Raw genomic sequence first — 18,429 nt, 5'->3', positions numbered from 1 at the left:
TCAAGATGTGGTACCACGATTCTACCTATACATCCTATGTCGCTGACTTCTCACGAGCATTCCCTTATCTTTGTTGTTTTGTATCCAGCAACACCATGTAATTCACTCACTTTCTGAAGCTGTGCTTGACACCACAGGGTACAAACTAACCCAGAAAACATTATCTGGGGAAGAAGAGGAGATTGCCTGGCGCTGTGAATACTCCTATGAACAGCAAAATCAGTTTTGCCCTTTCAAAAGTTAGATCAGCTGCCTGATTGATCGCCCTCCCCCTCTTTCTGTGGTCTTTTAAGAGTTCAAGAATTGGCCAGAAAATCAATATAACTCATGTAGAAGCCCCTCCAAAAGGAAAAAAAAGAAATGTGATTTCAGTTTGGAAAACTATTCACCAGTTTCTGCTGGGTGCATCTTTGAAGTACCAGACAAAATGCAGGAAGCTTTGCTGAAAACACACTCATTAAATTTTTGGGGCTAGAAAGGGAAGAAGTAAGGTCATGTTCTGCAAATATCCTATATATAGAGAAAGAAAAAAGCCACTCGAGTGTTCTGACACTGCACTGTGACATATTTCAATCATTTACAGGAAGCCCTCAGCAAAGAATGCAAACAGGAAAGTTCTTCCTCATGAATAAGCTTGCCTTTTAGCCAAAAAAGATCCCCAGCTGCAAATGAAAAGGAATTCTGTTTCTAAACTCTCTGAAAGTCAAACCACTCTCACTGTATACAAATCTATACATAGAATATTTCCTTCCAAATATATATATTATCCGCTATCTTGCTCAGCTCTGATAATGTAAAAGGATGCATACGGTAGTTCTGGGTTCCTTAGTGCTACAGAAATTGTTTAGAAAGTTTATTCATCCCTGATACACAAAAGTATCAAAATAGATTTTAGTTACCGGGATAGGAATTTACCAAGGTACAAATCGGAAACAAAAATATATAGATGAGAGACTTTCTTCAGAAGTTTTGGATGTGAAATAAACGATGACACATTTACAAAACCACAAAGCAGCGCAATAGCAAATGTAGTTGGAAAAGATAAAAAGTATCACCTTTCCAGGAAGAAATTTCTAATTCCTTATTTACAGGGAACTCGCATCTTTGCTAAAGCACAGTGATGCTGGACTAGATGGCCACTGGTCTAATTGACTAGCGCATTTCCTTGGTTTTGGTTATAAAATGTGGCATGATATAATACAACATATGTGACCAAAACGTCCCTTCACAAGGAAAACTTCTACCTTATGAGTCTCTCTATGCTCGCACGGCGGAAATTAAAATGTAAATTATGTGCAGAGAATGAGAGAAATCATTGAGAACGTCTCAGATGAATTCATGAGGTAGCTTCTGTTTTGATGAAGAGACGCGCAGGGCGGGCGCGGGGGGGGACACCACCCTATCACACTCCAAATGAAAGCTTGACACCGCGTACCTGAAGGCCTGCATCACAGATGCGCTTATCAAGAAACCTGCCACCAGATGTAAAAACAATAGGACAACTGTATTATCCAGGTGATGAACCTCAATCTGCAGATACAGAAACAGCCAACGTCTCTAACATTTCTGGTCCCATCGTCATATATATTACCAACATATTTCTGTATCATCAGTAAAGAAAAGTGGTCATGACCCAAATATTCTATGCATTTTTCAAATAAAATGAAAAAATGCGTTCCTCCCTCTACAGAGCATGCAATCTAAATTTCTGTCATCATCATTAGAGGGGTTTTTATGCCTTGATAGGTTATAAACTGTTACAGATTAATTTTAAGCTAGAAGTGCATCAGAGAAGTCTAATACATCCAGCTCCTTCTAAATTGCTCTTTGTCACATACGATGGCTTTCCACTGTCTCCTCCCACACACTTTCCATCTCTCCTGAAAATTGCCTCATCTTTGAATCATTACTGTTGTAATTACAACAAGAAAAATCAGTAGTAGAAGAAAAAAATCTTTGACATGAAGAGCATTATCACGGGACAAAAATATCCTGCTGTATCCAAAGATAACACAATGCTGCATTATTAATGTTTCTATCGATTATTGACTTCATGATAAGGTAAAAATCTAAATCTTTACCCTTTATATGTGGTATTTCCTTCCAGTCTACAAAAAATAAAGACATGCCTAAAAGCTGGAAAGGGCATGGTCTTCCCAAAACACTGGGCTGGGGCGGGGGCTATTTAGTAAACACTTTTTTTTTTGGAAATACAGAGGTGGAATACTATCCACCTAGCGTTCAGTTGGGCGAGTCTCCGTACTTCAAAGGGAGAGGATTTGAAGTATTTACCTACTGGGTGTAATATTTGCTCTTTGTTTGGATGTTTCAGAGTGGCCCAATAAATACATTGACGACCCATTGTTCTGCAAATACAGAACACACAAATTGGTCTCCTTGGTTGGATAAATGATCAATTCTACTTCTAAGAGCGGCATTAGATTCTTGAAGGGGATGACAGTACAAATCTTAACATAGGCCATTATAAAATAAGGTACTTAGAAGGAATGCTTCCTGTTAAGCTCACTTAAAATCAGACTGGAATAGAGCTCCTACAGTTCAATGATTTTCTAGACAGCTTTCTGCCCCATGGCAGAAGGAATTACCTCTCTGCTATTCCTGACATGTTTGTCTAAATTGTTGCCAAAAGCTCCATTGATGAGGATTCCACAACTTTCTTAGAAAAAACACTTCAGTTTTTCATTTACGGTTACAAGGTTTCCCCTGACACCTAACCCAAATCTCCCATACTGTAACTTAAACTCCGTATCTTAATCACCCCGGCCACAGAGACGCCTCTTTTTCCTGCACATTTTTACATATCTGAAAATTGTAGGTTATTTCCCACCACGTAGGTGACAGGACGAGGTTCTTTCAAATCTTTCTTCTCTATTTAAGGCCCTGAAAACCTAGCGGATGAGTTACCGGGCTAATACAGATTTCCAAATCCCTTATTTACTACGGAGCATGCCCTACCACTTGACATTTTCAGTACAGAGGCCAAGGACTCGGTGGGGGAAAGGCAGTGCCGGATCCCCACCTCTGGAGTTCGATTCTGAAAGGCGGCAGCAAGGCCAGGAAGCGGAGCCAGCAGACGCACACATCACCCCTGTTTGTCTTCTGCCTAGCAGGGAGATAGTTGGAGCTTCAGCTTCTGCGGCTCTCAAAGGAGGTACAGCTCATTTGCATTGAAAATTAAAAACAAAAAAGGAACAGAGAAGATAAGAATTATCTTGATCGTAAGTAGAGTATCCGTATTATCAAATATTCTTTACTACAATCCTTTGCCACCTTCTGTCTGAAAGCAGGAGTGCTCAACCTACATCTAATGTAGGATGGAGCAGACAAGAGCAAGGCTTTGGAAACGTGACAGGATGCCAGAAGAACCTCAGAGATCATCTTTTGGTGAGAGCTTACCTTACACGATACAGCAGGTTTGCAGACTTGTAAATTTTACGCATAAATATTTAGGATTAAATCCTGGTTTCACTGTTCTCGCAGTGAGATTTTTACCAATGACTTAATAACAGTCATATTTCATGCTGCAGGGGCATGCATTACAGATGGAATTATGCTTTTTAAATGGTATTTTTGACTGCTTTTAAGATCTCCCTACATATCACACTGTCCTTAGTACACAGTCCTGACAGTTTATACGGGAACACCTTCCACGACAGTTTAAAACCAACAGTTTTAAACACCCGAGTATCATTTTCAGTGGAAGTAACAGATCTGTTTTATAACAGCATGCTTTAACAACACTCAGATGATTCAAGGGAAAGCTAAATCCTCCATCTTAAAATGCTGGCATGAAATTGGTTCAAGATTTAGCAACTGCTGTATCTTGGTCTTTTGCTTTGTTATTAGTTTTCCAATATTTTTTTCCCTCATTGAGATTACCCTCTATTATTTAGTTATAACTTCCTCCATAATTGCAATCAATGAATAGTAATCACTTAATAAACATATCCTGACAGGTCTATTTTTGCTCTGGGAAAAGATTCATTTTCTTTATCATCACTCCAGCAAGCAATTTTTCTTCTTACCTTAAGTAGGCAAAGTGAAAAGTGGTGCCTGGTGCAGAGTTCTGCTCCGCTACGTACAGCATTTCAGCAAGACCAGACACCGCTCCTTTCGTTTTTGTATTATTTGCATACAGTTTTATCAAAATCTGTGTAATTTGGAATTTTCACTGACTGACTTTTATACGTAACTCTGTTGCCGCACAGAAGTAAAAGCTGCTTTGCACCAACAGCTTTTTAACCCTGAGCTAATAGCGGCAGTCCGGGAGACTTTCCAGAGCCAGTTTCTTAAAATGCAGGTAACGCAGACAGAAACTGCCTTTTTGTTAAATTTTTTGATCTTAGACACTCAACATCGAAATGCCAAAGAGCATGCATTCTGTCAATCATCTATAAAGGCGTAATTTGATATTAAATATAATAAAAGATCCTGAATGAACCTGGATACCTGCAGTTGCTATAATGATTTCTTTTCCACCGCCATATGAATATAGCTCATGAAATTGGCAAAGAATCACAAACAAAAGAAAATGTATTTTGGCTTGTATATAGAAACCCATTTTTTTTCCTCACAAATTAGATCGATTTGTTCTAAGTGGGCTTGGCCTAAAGTCACTGGAATCAAAAGCAAGTTTTTCTATTGACTTCAAGAGATTTCAGGCTGGGTGTAGCAGTAAATGGAAATTCAGAGTAAAGAAACTCTCTTAGAGGATTCGCGTTTTGCTGCTTGAAGTCCATATGGGACTTGTGCGGTAAGCCTGGCTATTCTTTGCTCCCGGAGACCTAAGATGGGTATTCAAAAATTCAAACCACATACAAGGAAGGGAGAAATTCAAACTCGGCTCACATGCTATTTTACTCTGGTCCGGCCTGGCTTTGCCTTAGGACAAACAGAGTATATAGTTTGCCAGGTACCTTCCAAACAGGACTAAACCAGCGCCTTTGGATTAAAAAAAATAAAATAAACCAATTTTTTTTAAATTAAAAATCAAGGTTTAAATACATCAAATTTGCATTACTGAGTATTATCTTTTTAGGTGGACAATCCTCAGTGAGTAATTCTGCCATTAAATAGTCTGTCTGCCTTGCAGTTGGCAGCTAAACCATAAAGGGAGTACTCTAAATTAAAATGAGATTCCATAAAATAGAAGTACACTTTAGCTCTTCACACTAACACTTAGAACATCCTGAGCAACTCATCCTTGTTCCAAAGCATCAATTCACCCTAAAGACAGATTTTCCAATTGTAACTTCTAGCATTTTTTGTACAAATACTGACAAAAATTAGTTTTACCACCCTTATCCTCCGAACGCTCTCCCTGTTTCAGCCCCACGAAACCCGCGCCGCTGGGCTGAAGCTGAGCTGTCCCTCTGAACTGAATTCCATTTCTGGCATCACGCTTTGCGCACGGCCTCACGATTAGGCCTGACAATATAAGCGTATGATAATTCTCACTAATACAGACCCGTCACAGCGATATATATCTGTCTACATACAGCAGGCAACTTCTGACCGCATAAATTTTAATGTACGATAACTATGGGGGCAAACTTAAATTTTTTGCCCTAGTCACATCTTTGCCGCAGGCAGACCCGCGTTAAGTTTCAAGGAAATCTTTCTCATACATACCAAACAAAAAAAGCTTATGCTATTTTAACCACTTCAGCAGTAGCACCCTTTCTCTGAAAGGAAGAATTGATTATATACATCAATAATAGGGAAAATATTTCACAGCTCTGAAAATTAGACTAAAATCTCACTCCAGAGTTCACTAGTTTGGCTTGTCGTTTTCAGAATTCTTTTAAGATATCAGCGCGAGGCATCTTTTTGTGTGCACAGTAACGAAGACTTTCAAATACACTAATCATCTCTAAACATAGGCTTATTAATAAAAGACTATAAAGCAAAACAAATTTTGCCCAAAGCAGCAACTCTTAAAATAAGCAATTATTACACAATTTAATGGCAAAAAATTTTAAGTACTAGGCATTTTGTAAAGATCTGGGAAGTACTTAATATAAAAACAAAATGCCTGGATTAGTCTAGCAGAGATATGTTGATACGATGGAAGTCAGAAAGCAATTGTGAAAAAACACTCTGCATCTATGCTGGTGACAAAGTGTTCAGTCATAAAAGCTTTGATTTAAATCATATTAGCATAGTGTGGTGGAAGCATGCAGCACCACAACATCAAAGGATATGCCTCAAAAATATGTATCTATTTTTCTTTTTCTTATTTTTTTCTTCTCTCCAATAAGAGTATACTTTTAGTTTCCAACTCATGTGTGTATCAGAAATGGTTTGTAGACCCAGGGAAAAATCAGAGGGGAATGAAAAAGAAAAACAGCTTGAGGGATGCAAGAATCTCACCATACTTTTAAGTAAAAAAATAACAATTCACTTGTAATAGGACTGTCCCATTAGGGTCCCCGATTGCCACGAAAATCTGAATTGACCTGCTCCTTTTCCTTGTTAAATTTACCACTTGAAGATAATTAAAACAATACGGCCGTGGATTTGGACTCACTGTGAGGCGTATCTCACAGTACTCCAAAAATTGTTTGGAGAACAATCCTGAATCTCACGTTGTCTTGGCAGTTGGATACTCTTTTTCCAGATAATTTCGCTCAGGCTTCTCAGAAGAGATGTGACTGCTCAGAATTTCCCATTTTTGATTACAGCATAGGGAAAACTTTACAAAATAATCCCAATACACTACCTGACTGCTTGTAGAGACAAAATAAAGAACTTCACTTCGGAACAATTAATTCCTTTTCAGAATAAATTTTCAAGTATGGCAATTGAGAGGCTAGAACATCATCGCTTTGTGTAAATAGAACCTTTTTGAACTTCCCAGGCTGACACATCACAGCTGAGACGCAACGGTGTTAGTCACGGCGCTCTGCATGATGCCGGTGCTGCGCTGAGCAGCAGGCTATTAGGAACGGGTACAGCAGCGTGCCGCACTGCCGCCAGGGCCCCCCCATGCTGGGACTGTCTATATGCAAACACCCTGCCTGCTGTCACAGCGCAACACGGAAGAATGCTAGGGAGCCATTTCTGTAACGCCGGGAACGCTTATTCCTCCCCAACTTGACCCCTGCTCTGTGTGGTGACGGTGGTGATGCGTTTCCGACGTGATGTATAATAGCAGGAGAGCACCGATGCGTCAGACCAGGAAATTAAAGAAGATGCCATTCACACAAAGGAATGTTTAGTTAAGTTTGAAAATCTTGGCTCAGATGATACCGTGATGGACCATTTGTTACATCTTTACTTACTAATGTTCATTGGCTGCGGAATTTGTTGTTGGGTGTTTTTTTTCCTCTACAAATCAGTTTGTTACTGATTTTAAATGATTCCAAAAGCTCATCTGCATTTCACCCGACACATTTTGAGTCAGAGATAATATCTGAAAGCACTAGGGTCCTTAAAGGAACAGCCTGTTACAATACACAACAGTAACTATGTTTCTACGATTTATGAAAAGAAAGCAATATGTGCCTGTTTCGGTGCCTGTCGTTTGCCTACCAATGGTGCAGTGCTCCCCATTCCAGCCCTCTCTGCATTCACATTTCCCATCTTTACAAGTTCCGTGCTCCGTACAACGGGGATGACACACACGCTGGTCACAAGCCACTCCTGTCCACCCTTCTTCACAGCGACATGCTCCGCCGATGCACACCCCGTGGGTGCCACAGTCTACAGAGCACACTTCTAGGAGGAGAAAAGAAGACAGATTATAGCCAGCGCCTGCCAGCGGGGCAGAGGCAGCAACCTCGTCGTGGAGGGAAAAGTGGGTCGAACAGGCACGTTTCTGCCATCAAAAGCTGGCCTGTTCATATTCAGTTCAAAGCCCATGGCTTAACTTCTGCTTAAAGACAAATGAAATCGTATTAAAAAGTCATTTTAAAAAATCTGCTAGTGTATGCTGGGAAAATCGCTGTAGAGCTGTGTCCTCTTCAGATACAAAGAAGTTTCGGAGGCCGGCGCAGAAGGGGAGCACTTAGCTCTGTTTAACTCCAACCTGCTCCTCCGGTGATCTTGACACAGACATTGATTTGCTAAGAGTGAGACTGAAACTCACCTAAAGCTCATTCAGCAGAGAACGGTGACAATCCAGGGTCACTTAGATTCTAGGAGTGATGGCTAAAAGACACTTTCAAGGGAGAGCTGTTGGAATCCTATTACTACCATGGTCACTTATCCGCTGCCGTTACTGCGCTCTGCCAGCTGGACTTGTAGAAGAGCAAACAGAGGGGTCTTTCGCCTCAAGTGTCACCAAAGAAATTGACAGTGAAACTCTCATTCACAAATTTTTCTGGCCGCTGATGCGTGAAGCAGAAAATATACTTCCTGATATTCATTCCACTGGTAGGGCTTCTAAGTCATTAATCTTAAAAAATACCTGAATAAGTGTGAGAACTGTAAATATTATTTGGAGAGACGTGCTTATGACCTGCAGCTCTGTCTCAAGGCTCAGCTTACAACATAAATGCAAAATTCCCAGTATACTTTCCCACAAATAGAGTATTTGCTGTCTTGTCAAAACTTGGTTTTTTTCTCTTTAGCTCCTTCTGTTAGAATAATCAAGTTTTACAACTGTAGCTTTGGAGAGGATGAAGAAGTTTTTTAGCCTACACTTTTGTGCCTGCTTTTTAGTGTCTCTTGCTCTAAAACTACTTTTTCAGATACTCTGTGTACAACTGAAAGGGGAAAAAATACCCATTATTTGAAAAGAGATTTTTCTGTTTTGTGATGTTTTGCATAAATGAGTAGCATTTTGATGCACAGTAAAGCAAACCCCAAAACTGTACTTAACTGTAGTGTTTTCCATTCCCCAAGCATTATAAACATAGTTATAAATTATGGAATTTTTCATTTACAGTTGGGAAACAGCTGTGAAGCACTGAAGTAACTTTTTCAGTCCAAACGAGGGTCAGTATTAGAGTGAAATAGAAACTCCTAACCTGCATCCCCCTCGCCCCGCAGCTGACAGTCCCAAATGAAGAATGTCACAAAAAACAGTACCTAAGATATATACACGCTTCTTCCCAAAGTAACTAAACAGGACCAAACATGTTCCAAAGACAATTTTCTAAATTCTTTGCATTTCAAACTTGCCATAGATATTAACATCTTAACAAAATGAGAACGTTATTGCAAAATCAGGAAAAAAATATTTTTCTTACCGACGGAGCAGTCGGGACCCATCCAGTTGGGATCACAGCTACAAAGCCCCGTGTCGGACAGGTAGGTACCGTGCCCACTGCACTGGTCTGGACACTGGGCTCTGGGAAGCTCACAATTGATTCCACCCCAACCCGGGCTGCAGAGACATTCCCCATTCACACAGACTCCGTGGTTGGAGCACGTGGGATCTAAGCAATCAACTACAGAAGAAAACAAAAACACAACGTAGAGAAAGGTCAGCTCACCCAATACGATGTTTGAAAAACATGTAGATGCGCACTCTGAAATATTTGTGTCACTGTGATAAATAAAGCAAATTGATGTAGTTCTTCAAGTCCTATTAACACCTGGTTGGAGAATGGGAAAGTAATTTGTGTTTTACATTAGCTCCAAGTAAAGCAGGGTGCGACCGAACAAGTAACGCCTACTGCAGGAATGCTGCGGTGAAGAAGCACAAAGACTTAAAAATAACACTTAAATAGACGTAATAAGAGCTCCACGCATAAACAATCACCTGGGGACATTTCTGCTGAAATACACTGACCTGCCAATGATTCATGTATCATATTTAAATAACAAAAAACTAACTGAATACATTGCACATTTTAAAGGATATTTTCCTCTGGATTATCTTCATCAATACTGCTACTATTACTATTGAAATGCTAGAGCATTGTGAGAATAACATTATGATACCCGCTTTAAATACCCAGAAGTCAAAATATCAGTGGCTTTCAGCTTCATTTAGACTCCTAAATTATTTAGGCACTTCTGACCATTTGATCCGTATTCGAAACTGAGAGTCCTAGTTACTGCAACCCATCTTCTAACCAGCAGAAAATTCCTCTCAAAGAAATAAAGAAAACCGGACATAGATACAGATTTAATCTTTTCTCAATCCAGAAACAACAGAATAAGAAAGTGAAAATAGTTATGATGGAAACCCACTCAATGAAATTTCAGTTGCCATTTCAATCCTGATAAATAAAGGAATGTTGTGAGCTGTCTTTCAAATAAACTCTATCAGTAACGTTACGGTTTTCCAGATTTTTATCTTATATCACGAATTTGTGTAAGTTTACTATGCTCTACCGCAAATACCAACATAGAGGTTTTACCAACTGCCTTTTGCTGTGGAATTGAGGGCCAAGGTCAAATTCATGTCCTAAATGAAACGAATTCATCTCATGACTGGTATATATTAGCTCACAACAGAAGGACCAAGAATGATTGGCATTCTCTCTTGCAGCTCCAGGAAGATCTGAGTTTATAATGAAAGTGATTTATCTCTCATCTTTTCCAAATTGATCCTTCTAAATTAAGGCAGAGACATTTTCACTCTACCTCATGTGAACAATACTTGATCTTTCAAATCTCAACTTTTCTATAAACATAGAGTCTTGTTAAATTATTTTCTGTAGTTGCAGGAGATTTTAAGGAAGTATATAGATTAGATACAACGCAGAGGATTGAGGCAGCCACATTTAGAGATGCAATAACAGGAGTTATCAGAATAGTTTTGATTTTAATTCAGATTACAGTAGGACAGGAATAAAATACTATAAAATTTCTTATAAGATTTTCGTTTTAATGACAACACTGACTATAGGTTTTTTATTTTTATTTAAGATGTAATGCTTAGTTAATTGGACATAAAAATATTATAATGCAATTTCGTATTTATAGGTAAACGAACATTGTTTCGTGGTTCAGTTCAGATAAGATTTTATAAATTAATAAATTGTTCTAAAATTATCCAGAATGCTTGTCCTTTGCTGTTATTCCTTCTTGGTGCTTAACAAAATTAGAAACTGTACGAAGTTTAGAATATGTCTTTCATACTATTTCTGTTGAACCTGATAGACACAGAGCTGCGATACAACAATCTTACTAAACTAAATCAATAAAGAACACAAGGATTTAGGTCAATTCACTTTTAGGATGAAGGTTACTTTTTTCCTCCTAAATTTAGTCTATTTTTTTTTTTTTTAAATGATGATATTTTAGTGGAAAATTAAAAAGGGTAATATACGGATAACATTGTATGTGGCAGGACAGTTAACTTTAGGAGACACTGATGAGTCCTAACGCACTCTCCATTTCAGAAATGTATCATCTTCCTTCTCAAAGGAAAATATTAATGAAAGCAACGCGGAGCATATGAAAACCACCACCGTCTGATACATAAATTGTCTTTCCTCTATCCTGAATTACAGTATTCATGCAGCTGAGATTTATTTCCACAGACCAAGCCTATCAATACCCCTAAGCCCCCCATCTCCCTTGTTTTATAGAATAACACGCTAACCCCCTTTTGTCCATTGTTCTAGACAAATATACTTTATAGCTGTTTTGTTCTATCATGTGGGTAGGTAATAGCTTTCCAAGTTTAAACTGAAGAGAGTTTTTCCTTTGAACTCAAATCTTGTTCTATTTTAATACATGGTCTTAGAGTTATCATCTTGGGCCAGATCCTCAGCTGCTAAAATTAGCATAATGCGATTACCTGCAATAGAACTGCACTGACTTCTGCTGCAAAGGTTCTGGCCCCAAGTCTTTAGAAGGGTTTACAGCGGTATTTAATAAGGATTTATAAATGGAGCTTCTCTGGTGTTTAAACAAAGGAGAATGCGCCTTAGCAAGTAAGTATGTTAGACTTAGAACTCAGAGCCCCTTGGCAGCTCAGATCATTAGAGCTCATTTAGTGTTGGGCCCTCTGTAGATTTGACAAAAAAGGTACTGAAAGCAATTTATATCCCTAAGGACAAAAAAGGAGGTCAAGGAGTTTTCTGAACAATATGTACCATAAAACCCCCAAAGAGCCATGAATTACACTTACGAAGTTAAATGTCATTGAAAAATGACTCGACCATGAAAGTGACAAGAAAACCCCCCTCAACTTAACCTAATTTGGCAATTTTGCTTGTCTCTCCCCAAAGCAGAGCGAACGAAACCCGTCAAATATACCACTTCATCTTGTGTGCAAATTTGTTAATAGAACAACAGTGTTTATGCTGCAAAAATTGTGCATCACAAATATTGATTTTGGTGCCACTTTCATTTCAGGTAAATTGTTTGAACAACACGACCATGACGAATATCAGAAATAAAAAGCTAACGGGAAGAAAAAATGCTGACCCACTTGTTCTTATTCGATATCCTAGTGGAAAACGGTGAATGAATCCACTTTCACCACTCCTTTTGGAAGCTCAAATCAACAGAGGAGATTTCATATATTTATATATAAATAGAGATATATTTATTTGTATCATTCTGCCATTAGAATGGTAGAATTTGAATTCATACAAAAACTTTAAATAAGATCAGACGATTACCTGCAACTGGAGAGGCTCTACTTCATGTTATACCCTTTTCCCTGTAGGGCTTGAAGTAATCATACAGTCATAGAACGGTGATATGTGAGAAATTTGTACAGAACAAGTGGAATTTTAGAGTAGAAACATGATGGTTGTTTTTTATTTACTTGTAAATTAATTTATTGAATTATTTATTGCCCAGTGATGTATGCAAAGGTTATTTTAACCTTTCTTGTCATGTTATTGGCCCCTTCCAATTTTGCAGTCAATACCTCCTGCCTTTGTAAACCATTTATCTTTTTAAGAAAAAATTTATCTTTTCAAGCACACTGTTAATTAATATCTGTATATATATAATATATAATAACTATATTATTATATATATAATATATAATAACCGTATATCCTTTTACCTCACATGGTAATTCACTTCCCCAAAAACTTTGTTGTCTGGCAATGTTTTGTAGCTTTTGCGACTTTGAATGGCACTAACATTAACACCTTTGGAAAGAGATACACGCTAGCTTGTTCTACAAACTTTTCTGGAGCTGGTGGTGTGTTTGTTTCACCCATTTCAAACTTTGACCTTAGGGTAAGCTGAATAAAGCACTACAAGAGCCTATTTCTCTTACAGGAGTGAGATTCAAGATGTCTAGCTCAGGTATTCCACAGCCATTCTAGAGAACTGAAAGTAGAGAGAGAATTCCATGTATGGAACCGGAAATCACAATTGAGACGAGGGAGGAACTGCTTACAAGGTAAAGTTTACAGAAGCAAATGAAAGAAAGATCATTTGAGGCCATCTACCATAGTCTCTCTAATACCAGCATTTCTACGACAACACAAAACGCGACTGCAGTTAGTACCAGACAGAGAGCTTCTGCATTCCTGGGGAACAGACTGCATGTTGTACAGCATGGCAAAGACAGTCTTTTCCACCTTTGATTTTGATGAGAATGCTAGCTATAGCAAGGCGTTTCAGGTATTTTTTTTAATATTTCCTATAATCATACAGTGAGGGTGAACTGAGAACTATCAATTCCGGCAGACAAAAAGGACATTACAGAATTCTCTGGATATAGCTGAAAGCGTGGCCCATCAAAAACAATGGAAAAACCCTATGGACTTAATTACGTTCTGGATTAGAGCTCTAATAAGCAGTGTTGTGTCGTGAAGCTTTCCTGGGAGGAGATGACAGGAACGAACTGAACAAACAGTTGCAGTGGTGGCAGTCCTACTAGTGAGAATCCTTGCTTTTTTTTTTTTTTTGCTTTTAGCAAAATAAGTTCACTCAGACTAATGCAAGATCTTGTCCTAAAGGTGATGACTGCGGTCCAGGATCAAAGAATAAAACCTTTAGCGGTTTAGGTCCCCACAGTTTTCTTCCCTTTGTTTTCTGATGGGAGAAACAGCTGTTTACTATAGTGTGAGGAAAAAACTGATACTAAGTGGTGGGCAGCTCTGCATCCCACCCAGAGCGCTCCATACAGACTATTTAGTCCTAAACCCATGGCAGCTCCAGTCCTGTCACTTTAGTCCTCAAGCTGTTCCTCCTTTTGGAGGATTCATAAACTCTGGAATGTCATCATAAAGTAGCTTGAACTATTACCGCTCTGAAGCTGTGCCAAGGTATACTGAACGGTCTATTTCACACTCGCCTGGGGAGTTAAAATTCCCCTTTAAAACCATACTGATATATTTTAAAAAGAAAACCAGTCCAATTTACGTTGTGCATTCTAACAGAAATAACTGTTAAAAATAAGATCAATACTGAGCTTAATATATGACCAGATTTTTCATGGGTTATTTGGTTAAATCTGCTGTTTCTACGTACACAAGGAACTGGACACTTTCAAGTGAAGGGCTTTTCTGCATTCAAAGGACAGTTATCATTTGTGCGCGTCATCTCCCTTTCTTTAATCCCATGTGATTGCAGCTAACAGCAGTAATTTGCCCTACATGAAGGTTCTAAGTATCATGGATACTTAAGCCTTGCAAATTTGTTTCATCAACTTCCGTCTTAATAGAGGATGATACGTTTGCTTTGTGTGGAGCTGCAGCTATACGATTTGGTGTACCGTTGCTCCTTTTTCCTCTGTGTTTCAATAAATATAATCCATAAGGAAACATTTATCTTCAACTCTTCAACAAAGGAATTATTCAGGTTTACTTGTGGCAGATGTTCTTAATACTTCAAAACAATGTTCCAGAAGGCCAGAAGTTTTGTCTGAACTTTGACAGACGAGTAAAATTGTGATGGACTACATTTTTACCCCTCTTTTAGAATAATTTGCTCCAGTGGTTTTAAATTTACATTTTCATTCTGTTCTTTCTTTTTTTCCTACCCATTAAATAAATCCAAACCCCAGAAAACAAACTCACAACATAGAAAAAAAAAAGTCCTACCTTCTTCACAGTTTTCTCCTTTATAGCCAACAGAACAGACACAGTTCCCTTCGATGCAGGAACCGTGACCTCCACATGAGGGATCAATACACTGGCTGACGGGTACATCGCATTCTGGACCTTTCCAGCCACTGTAGCACAAGCAGGTGCCTTTAGAGTACTGACCATTGCCACTGCACAGAACCGGGCACGCAGCTGCAAAATCGAATGAAAGAAAAACAGCATACAGGGTCATACATGTACTCGTGTAAAAGTGCACTAAAGGTCCACTACCAAATACTTACACCTATAGTCACATATGCTAATTTACTGGGGGAAAAATCTAAGATAATTTGTAGTAGTTCAGTTCTCCATTTCCCAGAGAAATCATCTGATTACTGTTTAATAAAGCACGCACGTGTTGGGCATTCTGAGAATACAGCTATTATTCTATATAGACTATTGAAGGTGTTTGGGATAACTAATGAGGTAACGTGAACGGATTTGAGTCTGACATCACTCTGCTTCGTTCCACTAGGTAACATCCAATTTTCACAGGTAGCAGAACAGAAAACATTCAGTCCCCAGAACATTTTGTTATATAGCATCTTTCTTCTTCCATAACACTTTCTTAATGTAATGTCCCAAAACTTTTTTAGACCCTTTGACTTGTTTTTTTTTTCAGTGTAAGAATCTTGAACACAGGAATAAGACAAGCCTTCATCTGCAACAACTGCACCTTGCCACCACTGTCCCTGCTGAACCTTGTTTTCCCAAATCCCAGAGCGACTGCTTTTACCCTGCATGTATTGGCAAGAAACACCATTAACCCTTATCCCTCCCTCTTGTATTATTAAGAGGGTCAGACACATCCTGAGCAAGTATTCATTTATGCAAATGAAGTGAAGCCTATGAATAATAAAGGTAGTCAGCAGGTCTCGGATGCCAGGAATCAGATGTTATACATATGCAGAGCAATGGAAAGAAACAAGTGGTTTATTAAAAGCCAGTTGCACAGAAATGTTACACTAAGGCATATTCACACTCCTGTATGCCCACGTCTCCCATGTGAACACGACAATCTGCGAACTTACATGCCTGCCAAAGACTGAATGTGTGGTCACCGGCCGGAGAAATGGAAAAAATAACAGAGGAATAACAGAAAGTGGGAGTAATGAAGTGAATCTTTGAGAAAAGGTACGCTTTTGTGCTCTTCTCTCGGATGCAGTTTGATAAAGACAGACAAGTATTTCCCTGTCTTTTCACCCTTCAAAGTAATTAGAAACTAACAGCTAGTTTTACAGTGCCAAAAATATACTCAAAAGCTACTATTAATCATTAAAAGGTCCTAATGTCTTCTTGCTTCTATTATCCCTTTAACCTGAATGATCGAGAAGAACCCAAGTAATTGATTTCCTACAAAGAAATGTGTAATTGTCCAGTTATACAACTTCTCCACTGTTCAGTCCTGTAACCCTTATTAATCTCAGCTGTCCCATTGATCTGCTGCAAAAACACATTTCAGGACAGATTTTTTTTCAAGAATTTTCTTATTTGAAATGGGAAAAAAATGATCAGAAAAGAAGATATTCAGATTTGTAACCTGAGATGTCAGCTAAAACTTAAGAGTGCCGAGAAATATTTCAATTGAGACTACAGGTTGATGGGCCACATGTCACATGTATAATCTTCTTTAGCCTATTTTTTCTACAGTAGAATAATAACAAAATTAGTATGGGGATTTTTGCTATTCCCTCTTCTGTCTTAGGGCCACATTATCTGTCTTTTGGTAGCAACAGGACTTCATTCTACTTCATTCCTGGTGTTCTCTCTTACTGAGTCTTGTTCAATCTTTTTCTTCCTCGCTCCAAAAATGAATACAAATCTGAATACAATATAATTTCCAGCAGCAACTTTCTGATTTCAGATGTGATATATGATGTGACAAGTGCTTTACTGAGTGCAGTGAAAAATTTTATGCTGGTTCTACTGGTTTTGCTTTTTGCAGCTGGTTTCAGAATAAGGTTCACTACACCAGCTGGATGGAATTACAATCCAGACTAATATCCGTTATGTCCGTACTGCCCTCTAGGACAGCCTCTTTTACATCTTTTTGCACACCATCATGAAACGCCCTTCCATGATACACAACGCACTGAACCAGTAGCTACTTGAAGGCAGTACGACTAACTCTGCCTTCTGCCTGCGTGCATTCCATCACGGAGTCCATCTCAGTTCCCCAGCACGCGCAGCTTTTCACTGCCTAGACAGGCGAACTGTTGCTGCTGCAAGTCATACAGGGGAGCCATAAAGAAAGGGATCAAACTAGGACCACTTCCACTCTTCAGGCATGAAGACCTGGGGACACAAACAAGTCCTTTGTCCATAACTCTCCATTTCATTGCAATTAAAGGTCTCGCTTGGGCTGACACTGATACATTTTCCCAAATCGCTGTAAGAAAGGTAATCGCATCAGTCCTGCTCCCTTTACTTGCCATGGTGCAGAGGATCTGGAGGTGAGGGATCAGAAGGCAGCTTGGCCTGAAGACCTGGAGCAATCATGAGTGGCAAGTTTCTCAGTGCCACCTCTCACACCCTGACACGTTGTAGAGATACTGTCCCTTTATCTGTGCCTCATCTTAACACAAAAATCTCTCTCTCTAGACCAAGGCACGTCTCAGCTCCTGTACGTGGCGGTTAAGCTTGCAGTCCCTTTGTTCAAGTCCACCACAGAAGGAAGTAATATTGTTAGATGCAAATTCTCCACGTGCTTCCGAGCCACTGCAGAGACTCAATGTTATCATTATTAATGGTTGCTCAATGTGGATTTTCCCACTACGCTGGGACACGCCAGCATATGGCTTGCTTTTGCCCCTCAACCTCCTCACCATGCTGTAATACAGCTGCATAGAAAGAAAAGGTCCCAGAGGAAAGCTAAATGCATCAGTAGGTAGTAAACAGTTCCCTTCAGCGAACTGCATTTGTTCAAGTAGTTATAAAGAGAAAAAGTTAGAGCTGACTTACAAGCTGGATACAAGCGAGGAATAACTTTTGTTGTTTCGTTGTGTTACAGGTCAACTGTGGCACTGAACACCTGAAAGAACTTCTGTTCTACAAACCTCTCCTCTGGAGTCAAAACTCAAACAAAGGCAGTAACTCTATTTGAACAGCACAGTCCCCTGCAAGAGGGACCGAGCAGAAATAAATCCACTATTAAAATAAATAAATAAAAAAACCCCAACAACCAACTACAGTGTGACCACTCTAGACCTCGCTAGTTAATACTGTGTCAGCCACCTGCTGCTGTAAGATTGCTTCTCTCCTCACCTTGCTCCCATAGGGAACATGGTTACGGGAAGGCCATTCGTAGGTCATTTTGATCTGAACTTTCAGGGTTCAACTTCTAGGACAGCAGAGACTGGCAGGGCAGAAGAAAGATTACTAGATGGTGCTGGGTCTTGGGCTAAAGAGTTCCTCCCACAGTAGATTTTGAGTGTTCCCTTACTCTGCT

At 39.2% G+C, this 18,429-nt stretch overlaps 1 protein-coding gene across 1 annotated transcript in view; it reads right to left on the bottom strand.

Annotated features, from left to right (window-relative positions):
• The window catches only part of TENM2 (teneurin transmembrane protein 2), a 1,855,021-nt gene that overhangs the window by 74,937 nt on the left and 1,761,655 nt on the right, over nucleotides 1–18,429 (bottom strand). The window contains exons 27-29 of the mRNA XM_054217271.1: nucleotides 14,940–15,134; nucleotides 9,216–9,416; nucleotides 7,555–7,740 (exon numbers count right to left, since the gene is read on the bottom strand). Of these exons, the coding sequence (XP_054073246.1) occupies nucleotides 7,555–7,740; nucleotides 9,216–9,416; nucleotides 14,940–15,134 (582 nt within the window). The remainder of the gene's footprint in view (nucleotides 1–7,554; nucleotides 7,741–9,215; nucleotides 9,417–14,939; nucleotides 15,135–18,429) is intronic.

The sequence above is a fragment of the Rissa tridactyla genome, chromosome 11, assembly GCF_028500815.1.
Source record: "Rissa tridactyla isolate bRisTri1 chromosome 11, bRisTri1.patW.cur.20221130, whole genome shotgun sequence".
Classification (NCBI taxonomy): Eukaryota; Metazoa; Chordata; class Aves; order Charadriiformes; family Laridae; genus Rissa; species Rissa tridactyla.
This window is presented reverse-complemented; position numbering and strand designations above follow the sequence as displayed.